The sequence below is a fragment of the Protopterus annectens genome, chromosome 2.part2, assembly GCF_019279795.1.
Source record: "Protopterus annectens isolate FY-2018-M chromosome 2.part2, PAN1.0, whole genome shotgun sequence".
Lineage (NCBI taxonomy): Eukaryota > Metazoa > Chordata > Ceratodontiformes > Protopteridae > Protopterus > Protopterus annectens.
The window spans coordinates 436,028,578-436,043,095 of record NC_056730.1 but is presented as its reverse complement, the minus strand read 5'-3'; the positions used below and the strand labels follow the sequence as shown (position 1 = coordinate 436,043,095).

The 14,518-nt window shown below is 37.6% G+C and overlaps 1 protein-coding gene across 4 annotated transcripts in view; it reads right to left on the bottom strand.

Moving 5' to 3' along the window:
- Positions 1–14,518, bottom strand: part of ARHGEF28 (Rho guanine nucleotide exchange factor 28) — a 3,217,901-nt gene that overhangs the window by 567,129 nt on the left and 2,636,254 nt on the right. For all 4 annotated transcript variants that reach the window (XM_044063941.1, XM_044063943.1, XM_044063942.1 and 1 more), the window contains 2 exons: positions 14,382–14,503; positions 7,324–7,464 (listed from right to left, as the gene is read on the bottom strand). In XM_044063941.1, the coding sequence (XP_043919876.1) occupies positions 7,324–7,464; positions 14,382–14,503 (263 nt within the window). The remainder of the gene's footprint in view (positions 1–7,323; positions 7,465–14,381; positions 14,504–14,518) is intronic.

Below are 14,518 nucleotides of genomic sequence, written 5' to 3'. Positions count from 1 at the left end.
GTTTCATACCTTTTATTATTAAAAAATACATGTTAATGCAAAACTTGTTAATCTATTGATTTAAGTGAATTAGAATAACATTTACAAAATGACCCTGATCTTGGGCCTTTGCCTCTACATTGTTTTTGGCTCTCACCAGAATTTTTGAGCAAAGAACTTGAGATGTATGACACTGGCATCTCTCTTACTTTTTAGGTGTCGATAATGCCACTTTCCCAAAGAACATCACTATGCAGGACTTAAGATTAAATTAAATTACAAATAGTGAAGTCTTCATGTAGCTTTTCGTCTTCTCATTTACTTTTTTTTTTGTGGACAACAAAGAATTGGCTCAATGGCTCCCTCTTCCTGAACCCAACTGGCCCATTTGTTCCTCCATGAGGGTAACTGCCAGGCACTTGTCTGTGGTTTCCCTGGTGTCCCCCAAATACCTTAACCTTGTCACAATCATCTGTGGAACAAAGCAACTCTTTGCCCATCTGGGTGCCAACAGCTTTGCAAACATCATCTTTAGCAGTGAGAGAAGTACCCTGGTGATATTGTCCCACATTAGCCATTCTCCTTCAATGTCACCGTTCTGTTGATGGATGGCTTTACACCTGCAGTGCAATCCATCATATGATCCCTTTCTCCTCCTTACTTGACTCTGAAACAGCTTATTAAGTACAAACTACATGTCTGACAGTTATAAAAATAATACCTTTCTGCATATTTTCCAAACCCTCCTATGTATCTGTTTTCATTATATCTACACCTGTCAGTATGGCAGTCCTACATACCTAGCCCAAATTAATTAGTCCTTCCTCTGATCTGACTAACCATTGATTTGCACACATTCTTTTGTCTTGTCTTGTTGAATGTAATCAAAAAGAACTGACCTTTCACCAAGAAGTGTACATTGCTGTACACTCTCAAGAAAAAAAAAACATAGTTTTATTAGAAACTACTTTATATGCAATGTATTAAAATGTTGACCTGTACGGCATCCTGAAAGGAGCTTTCTAGCTTTGAAAAAGCATTTTATTTTAGAACATAATTACTGCATTGTCATGATTACTCAAAATTAACATAGTTTTGTGACAAACCAAACTAGACTGCATTATATGATAGCTGTTGGGTTTCACAAAAGCTGTTAGGTTAAACAATTGCATGTAACAAAACATGAATTATGTTCTCCAAATCTTTTTGCAATGTTAAAACACTTCTTCTAAGCTGCTGTACAATGAGAATATTTTATACCCCGACTGCTCAATTTTCCATTCTTGACAATGTTTCACCGTATAGCTCTAGACTAACTCCTTCATGCCAATAAATGGCCTAATGCTGTAAAAATACAATGTAATCTTGTCGATCTTAGGCAGAACGTAATGCAGGAAAATAGGTTTTCTATAACATAATGAATGAAAACAGATCCTCTATTATTTTCTGCATAATTTTCCTTTCCATTATATTTATAATTTCCTCTGTATTAATTATTCATAAAATGCTTGAGACCATTTTATTGCACATAATTCAACCAACCTCTGCCATAAAAATCTATTATAACAAAATTCCAAAAAAATCTGAGTTTTTTTTCTACAGTAGAGCACCCTTTTTCTCTTAAAGACAACATCTCATTCAAACTTTTATTTACAGTTGGCCTACAGACTTAGCATTCCATAAGGACACAAACCCACACAACTTCACACTTCTCCTAGAATTTTTTACTTGAATAGCGTAATTAAAAATCAGATTCCTTTATTCTTGCATGACCTCGTTGTCTAAACTTAGTATTTTAAACCTAAGGCCAGATTCATTAATGCCTACACTAAGTGTACACCATTCTGACTGAAGAGACAACACAAGTATAACTCCTACATTCTTTCGCTTAATTTTAGTACTCCAACTGATTTTCTTGCAAACTTAAATAGCGAAGGGGATTCATAAATGCTACCACAATGTGCAATATTTCTGAGTGAATAGGTAGCACAAAATTGTGGCAGGGATGTTCTTGAATAGACTGTGTATACTACATGTAGCTGTTCATGAATCTGGCCCCTAACCTTCCAAAATGTTCTTACATTCTTTCCTTACATGAAGACTTCCATAAACCTGTATAATACGCATTACACCCAGTTTTTCCCCTGCATTGTATTTACCCATCTACTAATTCCAAATCTCACATGGTCTTTCCATTTCCAATGACAGGCACCTCTTTCTTTAGAAATATTAATAACATATATAATCTTAATAAATACCAGAATATGTGACATTCCTGATATTCCTAATTACTCTCCATATAAACAATACTTCTCCTAAAAGGATCTAGCATAGAATTTCAAATTAAAGTAAAACCTTAGCTAACTATGCTAACCTCCAGTTTCAAAAGTTTCCAAAAACGATGTCTACAATTCCCTCCATCGCTATAAATCCCAGCCTACATTAGTATGGTGAAAATAAATTTTATTTTCCACATTTCCCCCACTACTTCTTCTTTTGGCTTTTTCCTGGTTAGGGGTCGCCACAGCAGATCACCTGTCCGCTCATGATTGGCAGTGGAGTTTTACGGTCTGCTCAAATTCTTGTGACATGGTGTACTATTATTTGATATTTCATAAAGATGATCTATGTATCTCTCTCTATATATATATATATATGTATATATGTATATATATATATATATATATATATATATATATATATATATATATATATACACACACATACATATATATATTTACATTTATATATATATATATATATATATATATATATATATATATATATACCCAGACATACATATGGTTTACTATCGGTATTCCAAATCCACTTTGGTTGACCATTTAAAATGTCGACACAAAATGCTGAATCCGGAATGCCAAAAAATAAACCAAGGCAAAAATGAATACATTGACAACAGTGGTTTAATGTATTCAACAAAGCAGGAGGTGACGTCAGTCACCCATGCTATGCACATTAATGTACTGTTACACTTCACAATCAGTAGTACATTAATGCTACTATTCTGCAGGGGGGGGGCTACACCCCCCTGCACCCCCCCACACCCTCTGCACATTAAAGTATACCAACTATGAGATTGCATTACAGTGAGGAAATGGGCTAATTCCCTGTTCCCACTGAACCACGATCTCCCAACCCGTTGAATCAGGAATGATCGAGTGTAACATGTCACTCAATCATTCAAAATCAAGCACTTTTGGTTCGATTCACTGCCGTTCTGAAAACAGTGATTCGACCAGGTATCACTCGATAACTTGCACTTCAGAAATTTCAGTGTAATCTAAGGGGATCCAATGTCTGTCTGCCTGAGATGACATGTTGGACAAGCCACGCTGCTTCGCAAGGGATGGCTTACACCTGTCGCCACTGGGCTTCCGGATATTGGCTAAGGCTCTTGCCACCCCCATAGTGCCTTTTTTAGGCAAGGCTCAAAAGACAAATCCACCTCCTTAGAAAACAAAAATGGAAAAAAACTAAGGGTAATGCTGCTCAATGCCAGAAGTCTAAATCTCAAGATGCAGGCACTTGATGCACTCCTCAGCATGGAGAACATCGACGTCTGTGCAGTAACTGAAACCTGGTTCAAGGCTCCTGAGAGCACCCCAACACTACCAGGCTATACCTCGTATCATGCTTTTCAGCCCCAAAACCCGGGCCGAACCACAAAGGAAGGGGGAGTGTCCATATTCATCAAGGACACCCACACCTCCAGGCTAGTAGCAACAAATGAAGCATCAGAGACCATACAGGTGCAACTAACCATAGGCAAAACTGCTATACAACTGGTAGCATGTTACAGATCGCCCTCCCAATCTCAGGAACCCCAGTCAGCCTTCCTGAAGACATTGGAGGATATAAATGTATCACAAAATACCATCATACTGGGAGACTTCAACTACCCAAACATAGATTGGGTACATTATTCTAGCCCTAATACCCTAGCTCAAACGTTCCTGGAATTCATAAATTCAAATGCACTGGAACAACTAGTCACCTCTCCCACTAGGGGAGATAATATACTAGACCTGATCATCACAAACATGGGGACAAAATGCTCCACACCGGAAGTATACCCTCACTAGATCTGACCACAAACTAATCACCCTGGATATACATATCCCACCTCCACCCCCAGCACAAAAGACCACAGTGAAAAACTTCTCAAAAGCAGACTTCACTCTTCTTAAGACTGAGATGGTATCCTTTAAGCCCACTGTGCCAGTGGATACCACATCCCACAATGCCGAATCCTTCACAAATGCTTTCTATGGACATCTCCAAGAATGCATGGATCATGCAATCCCAAATAAATCCAAGTCCCTCTCCACCAAAGGCAAGTGTCCTGTCTGGTGGACCTCAGCCATTAACAAATTGTATAACAAAAGAAGGAAGCTACTGCACGTCAGAGCAAAATCCCATGAAGGGAAGACATCTCTGATCAACATTAGCAGAAAACTACGTTCTCTCATAAAAACATTCAAGGCCAACTTTGAGAGAAAAATCGCTAAGGACACTAAAGATAACCACAAAGCCTTCTTCAGCTATGTTAGAAACCTGGGCGGAAACCCTCAGATATGCTCAGAGTTAGTTCACAACAACAAAAAATACACTGAACCCACAGATATTGCCAACATTCTGGCTGACAGGTTCAGTGCAAATTTCTCCCCTCCCTCACCCCCAAAAGAAGAAATACTTATCCCAGCTGAATGTAATCTCCCTGTCATCTCAGATGTCCAAGCGAGAACCGCCCTAAACAAAGCTAAAAACACAGCATCAATGGGACCTGACGGTATCCCAGGTCGCGTGTTACGTGAACTCCAAGAGGAGCTAAACCCACACATAAAAATGCTATTTAACCTTAGCCTTACTTCAGGATATGTACCTGAACACTGGCGTACAGCAACAGTGGTCCCACTCCACAAAGGGGGTACCTCTACAGACCCTGGGAACTACTGCCCCATAAGCTTAACCAGCCTGGTCTGCAAAGCTATGGAAAGAATCATTATGGAACTCATAAACAGAGACATAGGGGACCTACAGACACTTGACCCCACCCAGTTCGGCTTTGTAAAGGGCAGATCCTGCCTTTTGAACCTGGTTGACTTTTTTGAAACAGTCACTAGAGCCATTGATGAGGGCAAAGCAGTCCATACAGCCTACCTGGACTTGGCTCATGCCTTCGACACAATACCCCACTCAGGCATCATAGATAAGCTCAACAGCTTAAATGTAAGCCCTTATGTCACTAGATGGGTTGCAAACTGGCTAAAGGACAGAACCCATAAAGTTAAAATCGCTGGAGCAATGTCAGACTCAAAGCCAGTCACAAGTGGTGTCCCACAGGGATCTGTCCTGGGACCCCTCTTGTTCGGCATTTATTTCTCAGATGTTAAAGCAAACATGGGAGGGTTGTGGCTGACAAAGTTCGCAGATGACTGCAAACTAGGCACCATAGTCGATACACCAGCGGACACATACATCCTACAAAAAGGCCTCACAGAAACGGACAACTGGTGTCGGAGTCACGGCCTTAAACTAAATGCCAAAAAATGTATAGTCATCCCCTTTGGGAAAAACAAAGTACCCACAAATTATCACATAGACAGCAACCCACTGAGTACGGAAAAAGTAATCAGAGACCTAGGGACCCAAGTCGACAGCGACCTCTCATTTGACACCCACGTTGCCAAAGTGGTTAGAAAAACATTCTAACTTGCACACCTCATCATGAAGGGATTCACATCCAGATCCAGGGATGTCATTGTACCCCTATACTCCTCCCTCATCAGACCCATGATTGAGTACAATGCCCCATTTGGTATGTACCTCACCCGGCATTTGCAACAGCTGGAGAGACCACAAAAGTACCTCACCAAGAGGATCAAGGGTCTACAACATATGTCTTATTCTGCCAGACTAAAGAAACTTCAGCTCTATTCAGTATCATACCGCCTGCTCAGAGGTGATCTCTGCCTGACGTACAAGGCCATGCCCAATCAGGATCTGATGGACATGCTCCACCTCAAAAAATCCAATTCCATCAGGACCACGAGAGCTAAAGACTTAAACCTCGGCACAAGTATGAATAGGACATGCTGGAGGGATAGATTCATAACCCAGAGGCTTCCCATGTTTTGGAACAAGATCCCAGTTTGTATTAGGCAGAGCCCCTCACTGACTCTCTTCAAGAGAAATCTTGATGAGTGGATGGGAGATCGTAAGTTTACCCCAGGGGTCACATCTGTGTCACTGCTAGACAGGGGCACAGTAAACTAATTCTATTATATAAGGGGACCTTCATTGTGAAACTACTAGACAGAGGCACAGTATTCTAATTTTATTCTGTACATTTTTGTACCATTTCATGGGGTGGCAAAAGCCACATCACTATGGCTAGGCTTACAAATGCCCCAGGGCAGATAGCCTAGTACTATACTATGAAACTATACATATACATAAACACACACATTCCCTTCTGCATTATGTCCCTTTCCGGGATTGATTGATTATTCTCCAATCCCATTATACTTTACTACAAAGGTCAACATGCCAGTTTATCATATTTAGGACAGCAGTCTTAAAACGAATGCATTTCACTCTGTGTTAACTTTCAGTTGCCTACAATTTTCCAAAGTCAGTACGCTAGATTGTAAGTTTCCAAGAATTTGAAACACAGCAATATCTACTGATGCTGTGAATACTTGAAGAATTAACTCTCTAATACTGTGAACTGTCTTGTTCCTCATATCAAGAATAAAAATATGAGGCCATTTACCCAGATGAACTGAATTTACACCATCACCTATAACTGATACATTAGAACATTATTTTGCAAGAACTGTCTTTGACTGTAAAAAAATGAATCATTCTGTATGGAAGCTGTACAGCACTATACAGTAGGAAGCAGGACGTGCAAGACTTCCTTGACTTGCTGATAAAGTGCACTTCCCTACTGGACTATCATGAGCTAGTAACTAGATTTACATTGGCTTGTTTTTGTTTTGTGAAGCAAAAAATTCATCAGTGTTAGGTGTGCAGCACCGAAAAGATACAATGTAGCAAAATGGATCTAAAACGAAGAGTAGTGCTTCAGTTCCTCAAATTGAAAATTATTGAACTACTATTCCAAGCGCTGCCCTTCACTAACTCATTTGTACACACCAGTCCAAAATGTCAGCTTCGTTTTACACCCTTTTGTACAAAAATAGGAATAATTGGCTAGTAAACATAGAGCAAACCGATGTGAATCATAGAGTGAATGCTTTTTGTAAGGTATTTATTTTGTCTGTGCTACATATTATATTGTGCAGAAGAACTGCTTACCATAAATTACATCTTGTCTGTTGACAACATCTTTTTCATATTTACTGCAGAATGTTTGGTCTACAACAAGGCTCCAGGAGTCAGCTTCAAATTCAAGACTATCAGCAAACAGGTCACTGTGCAGCTGGGCATCTACTGTATCTGTTCAACAGGACCAAAATATGAGACAAGACAAATGTAAGCATGCAATTACAAAAGCAATCACAGCATTTTGCAGTATATTATTTTCATATTCAGACAGAACAGTTTTCCAGTTCTTATGTTTATCAATTTTATATTTACCTGAGCTATATATTCTTCATTCATATTCTCCAAAGGTAATTTACAGCAACTGAAAGAGAGCAATAATCTTTGCTTCCCTCTTTCTGGTGATCTGTGTCTGTGTGTATCAATCCATGTCTACTCACTGTTGGTATTAAGCACATAAGGGCAGCCACTGTATGTGTTTTATTAAGAATGACCATGAATGTGCAGAGAAGCCATAAAAAGCACAATCCTATCAAGGGTTCCCACGCATACAATATTCTCCATTGTTGTAGCCCCCTTTTCTGCCCTGAATTCTGCACTTCATATTATACAGGAATTCTATCCAGTTCACTACTTTCATAAGAGTCACATTGTATGCAGAAATTACCTTTTTATTATACCGGTCACCAAATATAAAGAAGCCACAAGTGCCCAAGCCAACAAGAAGAACTTGTTGCCACCAAATACAAACACTGACAGGCACCGAGGAGGTGTATAACATGAAGTTAAATAATTACAGCCCAGAGATCCCCACAATAAAAAAGTTTAATAAGATAAAACGATCCACATAAAATCTAAAAACACATTAAATGCTTAACAAGATTACCACAGATCATGACCAGCTCCTGATTGATAAACTGATTGTTAATTAAGGCTAATTTATTTTCAACTTACAGGAAGATATATATTGAGTATGAGGGGGGTGTGAGCCATTACTGATCTGAAGAAGTCCTAAGCAGGGATGAAAAACGTGGTGATCTTGTTAAGCATTTAATGTGTTTTTGATTTTATGTGGATTGTTTTATCTTATTAAACTCTTTTATCGTGTGGATCCCTGGGCTCTTGTTATACACCTCCTCGGTGCCTGTCAGTGATTGTGTTTACCTTTTTATTATGTTTTATTTTATACAGTTGCTAACCATGTAAGCCATCTGGACACAGGTGTCCCTTTTCAGGGGTGACCTAGGAATGCTGCCTGGTTAGGTAACATGCTCAGAGTCACACATCAGGCAAATGAAGGTGGAAGGAATCAAACCCCATACATTGGGGTAGAGGAAACAGCTTGTTTAATGTTATCATTCTGCAAGCTTTTAGTTGCATAAGCCAATTCAGAATTCTTTAGTCAACTGTACCTACAGTTAATGAAGAGGACCACTGTAAAGTGATGCACTGAATCCCTATGTAACATCAGGGAGCTGAAGTCTCACCACAATGCTGTTATTCTTTCCCTAATGCGTCACATTATTCACCAGTGCTCATTCATACATGAGCAAACAAACAGAATTCCTGCTGTAAAACGAAAAGGAATATGCAAAAAAACACTGACGTTGAGAAAAACTTTTAATAATAACAGCAAACACTGACGTTGAGAAAAACTTTTAATAATAACAGCAAAGCTTTCGGGACTATACCCTTCTTCAATACTACAAACAATTCAATTATCAAAGCAGTTGAATTTAAATAGGAGCCAAAACCATCACATGGCTGCAGCTAGCCAACCATGCGATGGAAAACACATAAATGACAAAATTTAATCATGAGGAGTGTATAGGTCTGCTATGAATGTCTCAGAGCAGTTATATGGATGAAGGACTGTCAGGAATTGTAGACTTTGATGTGACACTGATGAGAATGGACTCTATCACTTGGGCTTTTCCCTCTGCAGGAACCTGATAAATAAATACACATGCAGTGCATAATGCAAATGTACACACATACACACTTTTCATATTAGTTAGTAATTTTGAATACCACAGCTCTCAACCAAAAGAGGACAAACCTCAAATTAATCAGGGACACTTTTAAAATATTAAAACTACTAAACTAGGGCAGTGATATAAGAAAATGTGAATTGACATACATTTACTACTCTTATAATTGTAAAAGGTTCATAGGTGAATACTAGGCTAATGGCCCTGTATGGCCATTTTAAGTCAAGCCAATAATGTGAGGTCAGAATTATATCCTGTACTTTGTGTCTAGGAGGTAAAAAAAACACACTATGGTGTGAGTGGGGGGATATATTAGACCACCATAGAAGAACAGATACTGACACAATGGTATTCAGCTATTACAAGGTTGGGGGGGACACAGGTCAGGGCAGATAGGTTAGATGCACGTTCCAGGACTGTGGTTTGTGTGTGTGTGTGTGTGTGTCTGTGTGTGTCACCACTGGTAATCAATATCTCCATAGATCTATTTGCAAACCTAATTAGAAATAATGAAACAAAAAGGATCATGATACTACCTATTTATCAATCTAAAATCCTACTGTTTGCAGACTTTTTATTAGCAGTTAATTTGAATGCTTTCCTGGAATCCATTAACACATTTGAAATGAATATAATATCTAAACGGATGTTTAGCTATCATAAAACAGAAGTTATGCTACTAAATCATAATTAAGGCAATGTAAACCAACTTTACAACTCTCGCAGGAATAAAAAAAATAAATATCTAGGCATAACACTAACAAATAACTTAAGAAACATTATAAACATTAATTATCAGAAATTAACACCAGACCTTTCAGCTATTGTACGGAAACCAGATTACAGTTGATTAAAACAATTCTTCTTCCTAAACTATTCTATGTAATTCAGGCCTTTTCACGTGTGCCTGATAAATTAATTCAGAAAAAATATTAATTAAATATTTTAATTTTTATGGCACCTGATCAGACCCAGAATTGCTTTAAAGCATCACATTTTATTTTGGACAAAGGGAAGTATATGCGTACATGTACTGAATCCTATCCAGTATCTTCAGCTTTTAAAACAACATCTTACATGAAAGTCATAATGAATGTATTTGTTCCAAATCCAAATTAACAATTCCATTAAATGCACATGACTATACCTAATTTATTAATTTGTTGCTTAAAAAGTTATCTGTTTAATCATATGGCAAAAGTCATATATTTTAAAAAATTCAGAAATTTTACATATAGACTCTCAGAAATTAAAAACTAGTTATTTAAAACTTTTCACATTGCTTTTACACTTACTTTTGTTGAAGGAGCAAAACTGAATAATACAATAGTTCTAAAGGGAGCAGTATTGTTATTTTATTTTTATTTATTTATTTATTTATTTATTGATTGATTGATACTTCTGAATACTTGAAAGGTCACACATTTTGTTCTTCTGATAACATTAGTTCATATGGTCTAAAACCATAATGGTTGGATTATAATTCAACAAATTAGGAGACATCTACCAAAAGAAAAACTGTGAAATGGAATAGTTTTTCTCCTTTATTAGATTACTTGACAGAAATTAGTTTGTGTAAATATTTGGATTCTAACAGAAAACTACTGAAATTAAACAGATTGATTTGTAAATTATAATACAAAATATAAAACAGCTATCAGAAGTTATTGGAAAGTTTATCAGTGCTATAATTGGAATTTGAAGTTACCTAGCTTGACAATCTCTTCATTATTTTGAAGATATTTTCATGGACATTGGTGTAAAGACAATACTCACAAAGTATATAGAAGTAAAATATATAAATGAAAAACATACAAAATGATATCACTTTAGTTGCAAACAGTTTACATCACAGACACCATTGAAACAACTGTAGTTGTAAACATTATACATCACTTATAAACTATCCAGGCATTGTCAGTTAAGCATTATATGGCTCATTCAAATCCTGCCTCTTAAACCTCATTCCTGCTCTGCATATACTACTCCCACAATTCCCATTTTTCGTATGTAGTTTGCACCTTCCCTTTTCTAAAGATCCCACTTCCAGTTGTTTTTAATTATGTTACTATATTCATTACTTCTAGTAAAGGTTTTCTAGACCTTGACTTCCATTTTCTAGTAATTGCTTTTTTGGCAGTCAGCATAATTAGACTCAGCAAGGCTTTACTATGCCTAGGCAATTTCGATTCTGTAGTATAACTCAAAAAAAAATCATCTCTCCAGTCAGTCCAATCTGCTCACCCAGCATCGCCAACAGAGTCATCCGCAGGGAACCCCCAAACATCTGCCAGCTCATCACACTCCCAAAAAATATGTTCCCAGCCACCTCTTTCTTGCCCATCACACTTCCAACAATTGCTATCCACCAGAGGAAAAATTCTTTGGAGTCTACTTGGGGTATAAAAATACCTATGTAAACACTTTGTCATATGTGTAAATTTAATAAAAATGAAAAAAAAAAGAAGTAAAATATATAATACTCAGAAATAGGATTGCTGGAGATGTGAAAGAATGATGATAACAGACTGCGGACACATTTTCTACAACTGAGAAGATTTTGAAGTGCTTTGGTTATAAATCAAAGTCTTAGAAGGTATCACTGTCTGATAAATGTCATTCAAACAAATGTTTAATATTACTTAATGCCCCTGTTGTTAAACATATACTGACTCATCAATATGCTTTGTTATGGAGCTGATTATTGACTGCTAGGAAAAGTATTATCAGCAAATGGTAAAGTAATAGAACACCACCACTTTATGAATTTAATTAATCACGGACATGAGCCAGAAAGAAAGAAATGTGATAAAAATGAATAAGAATAAACCAACAAATTATAAATACTGGACAAATATATCTACCTTATTAGCCAAACAGAATGATGATTAGCACATAAGGTTTTTGTTTATTTAATTATTAATTTTGTAGTTTTAGTTAATTAACATTTATGTTATAATCAATACTGAGATTTTAAAGGGAAGTGTGATGTGATGAAATTTTGTAGTTGTTACTGTTAATCCTCAGTTTAAAATGTAAAGAATGTGCTTAGAAAAGCATGACTAACTTCAGTATGTACTGTTAATTTTAATTCTTGAAGTTAAGGATGAGTGGTAGTTTAATATAGAGGACAAAGGCAATGACCTGCCACCAAGCTTTATCTGTAATCCTGAGTTTGATTTCTGAAATCTTCTTTTGCCTATTTCATGATTCCAGGAGTCACGTTCCCAGGTCATGTGCTGATATCACTCCTAAACAGAGACACTAACAGCATACAGTTTTATCCATTTAAGAAACAAACACACAAAGACAAACAAAAATGCAAAAACAAAGGACATTGTTCTTGCTTGGTTACAGAAATAAAGTACAGCTTATGAAGTTAAGTACTGACAAAATGGTGTGATCTGCAGCCATGGAAGGATGATTAGCTAATGTGTGGTTCTCTTTCCTTTGAGATAAGGGCACTGCAAAACTGTATACTGCAGGTTAAGCTGTAACTAAAAAAATAAAATAAATAAATAAAGGAAATGCCTTCTTTAGACAAAAAATGTGCTGTCTTAGAGAAGCCCAAACTCATATACAGGATATGTATAACATTTATATCTTGTACTGCTGACTGCATTTGCTATTATAATATTTTCTGCAGCAAGAAAGTGTGCGTGTGTGTGTGTGTGTGTGTGTGTGTGTGTGTGTGTGTGTGTGTGTGTGTGTGTGTGTGTGTGTTTGTGTGTGTGTGTTGGGGGGAGTGGTTCACTTAGACTTAAAAAATGGGACAACACAACATAGGTTAGCAGTTTCCAGTGGGATAAAGTCCTTATGACAGTATGGGGGTAACCAGATTTTGATTAGTGGTTCAGGTGCTTGATATAGCTGTCAAGGAAGGATGGATGCAACCATCCTTGGGGCAGGTCATTGGTGAGCAGAACACATATTACCTCAATCCCTCATAGTAGAAGAAGCATAACATACCCTTGGCATGCTAAGGCAAGTTTTTGGCCCACTAAGTCAATGTCAGTCAGTAGTCCCTGTTAACTAGTGCACAGGAGCATGCGCTCACAGGATGAGGGTGTTATGTGTCAACTATTGCACACGGGGCATGCACTCACAGGATGAGGGTGTTATGTGTTAATTAGTGCACAGGAACATGCACTCATAGGATGGGGGTGTTATGTGTTAACTAGTGCACAAGAGCATGCACTCACAGGATGAGGGTGTTATGTGTTAACTAGTGCACAGGAGAATGCACTCACAGGATGAGGGTGTTATGTGTTAACTAGTGCACAGGAGCATGCACTCACAGGATGAGGGTGTTATGTGTTAACTAGTGCACAGGAGCATGCACTCACAGGATGAGGGTGTTATGTGTTAACTAGTACACAGGAGCATGCACTCACAGGATGAGGGTGCTATGTGTTAACTCGTGCACAGGAGCATGCACTCACAGGATGAGGGGGTTATGATCCCTGCAGTAATGCAGGTAGCTCAGCCACCTGCCTACAGTTAGGGTTAGGTCATTAAAACTTCCTCAAAGACACCAAGGCCAGAAGCAACCCTCATGGCTGAATGAATGACAGCCCCTCTAAACAATTCCCATCTCTGTGATACCGGGGTCTTCCCACCACAGAGGAATCAATGGGCACAGGTCCAGTTGTGGGAGGCTTGATGATCAACATGCAACTGCAGGCAAAACAAACATACAAAAAATAAGTAACTAACAGTTTTGATACCATACAGGCCACTGACAGTGGGCAGAGTCCCAATATTATTAATATTATAATATAATATAATATAATATTAATAATATAATTAGAATATAAAAACAGTAAAATTATAATGCAACAAATTAATTCTGCTCTGTTATATATATATATATATATATATATATATATATATATATATATATGTATATCTGCATGTATACTGCTACTGGAGCACTGCTGCATAAGATCATATTCAACACAGCATGGGACTAATGTTCTGACATGGTCCACTATAATACTTGAAATTAGGTTACACATCTTTGTTTTATCACTTGTCTATATTCTCTGATGTGAGTGGCTCGGACTTTCAGTAAGAAAGGAATACTTGTCTGATTCTCACCTTCGATTACGAAGGATTCTGTGGATGTTGGAGTTTCTACTGGCTCCAGCTGCTCGTCTGAATGAGATCGAGGTCTCCAGAATGTATTTTCTGTATCTGTGTCTGAAGAGTTCAAATGCTTCCTGCAGAAAAAAAAA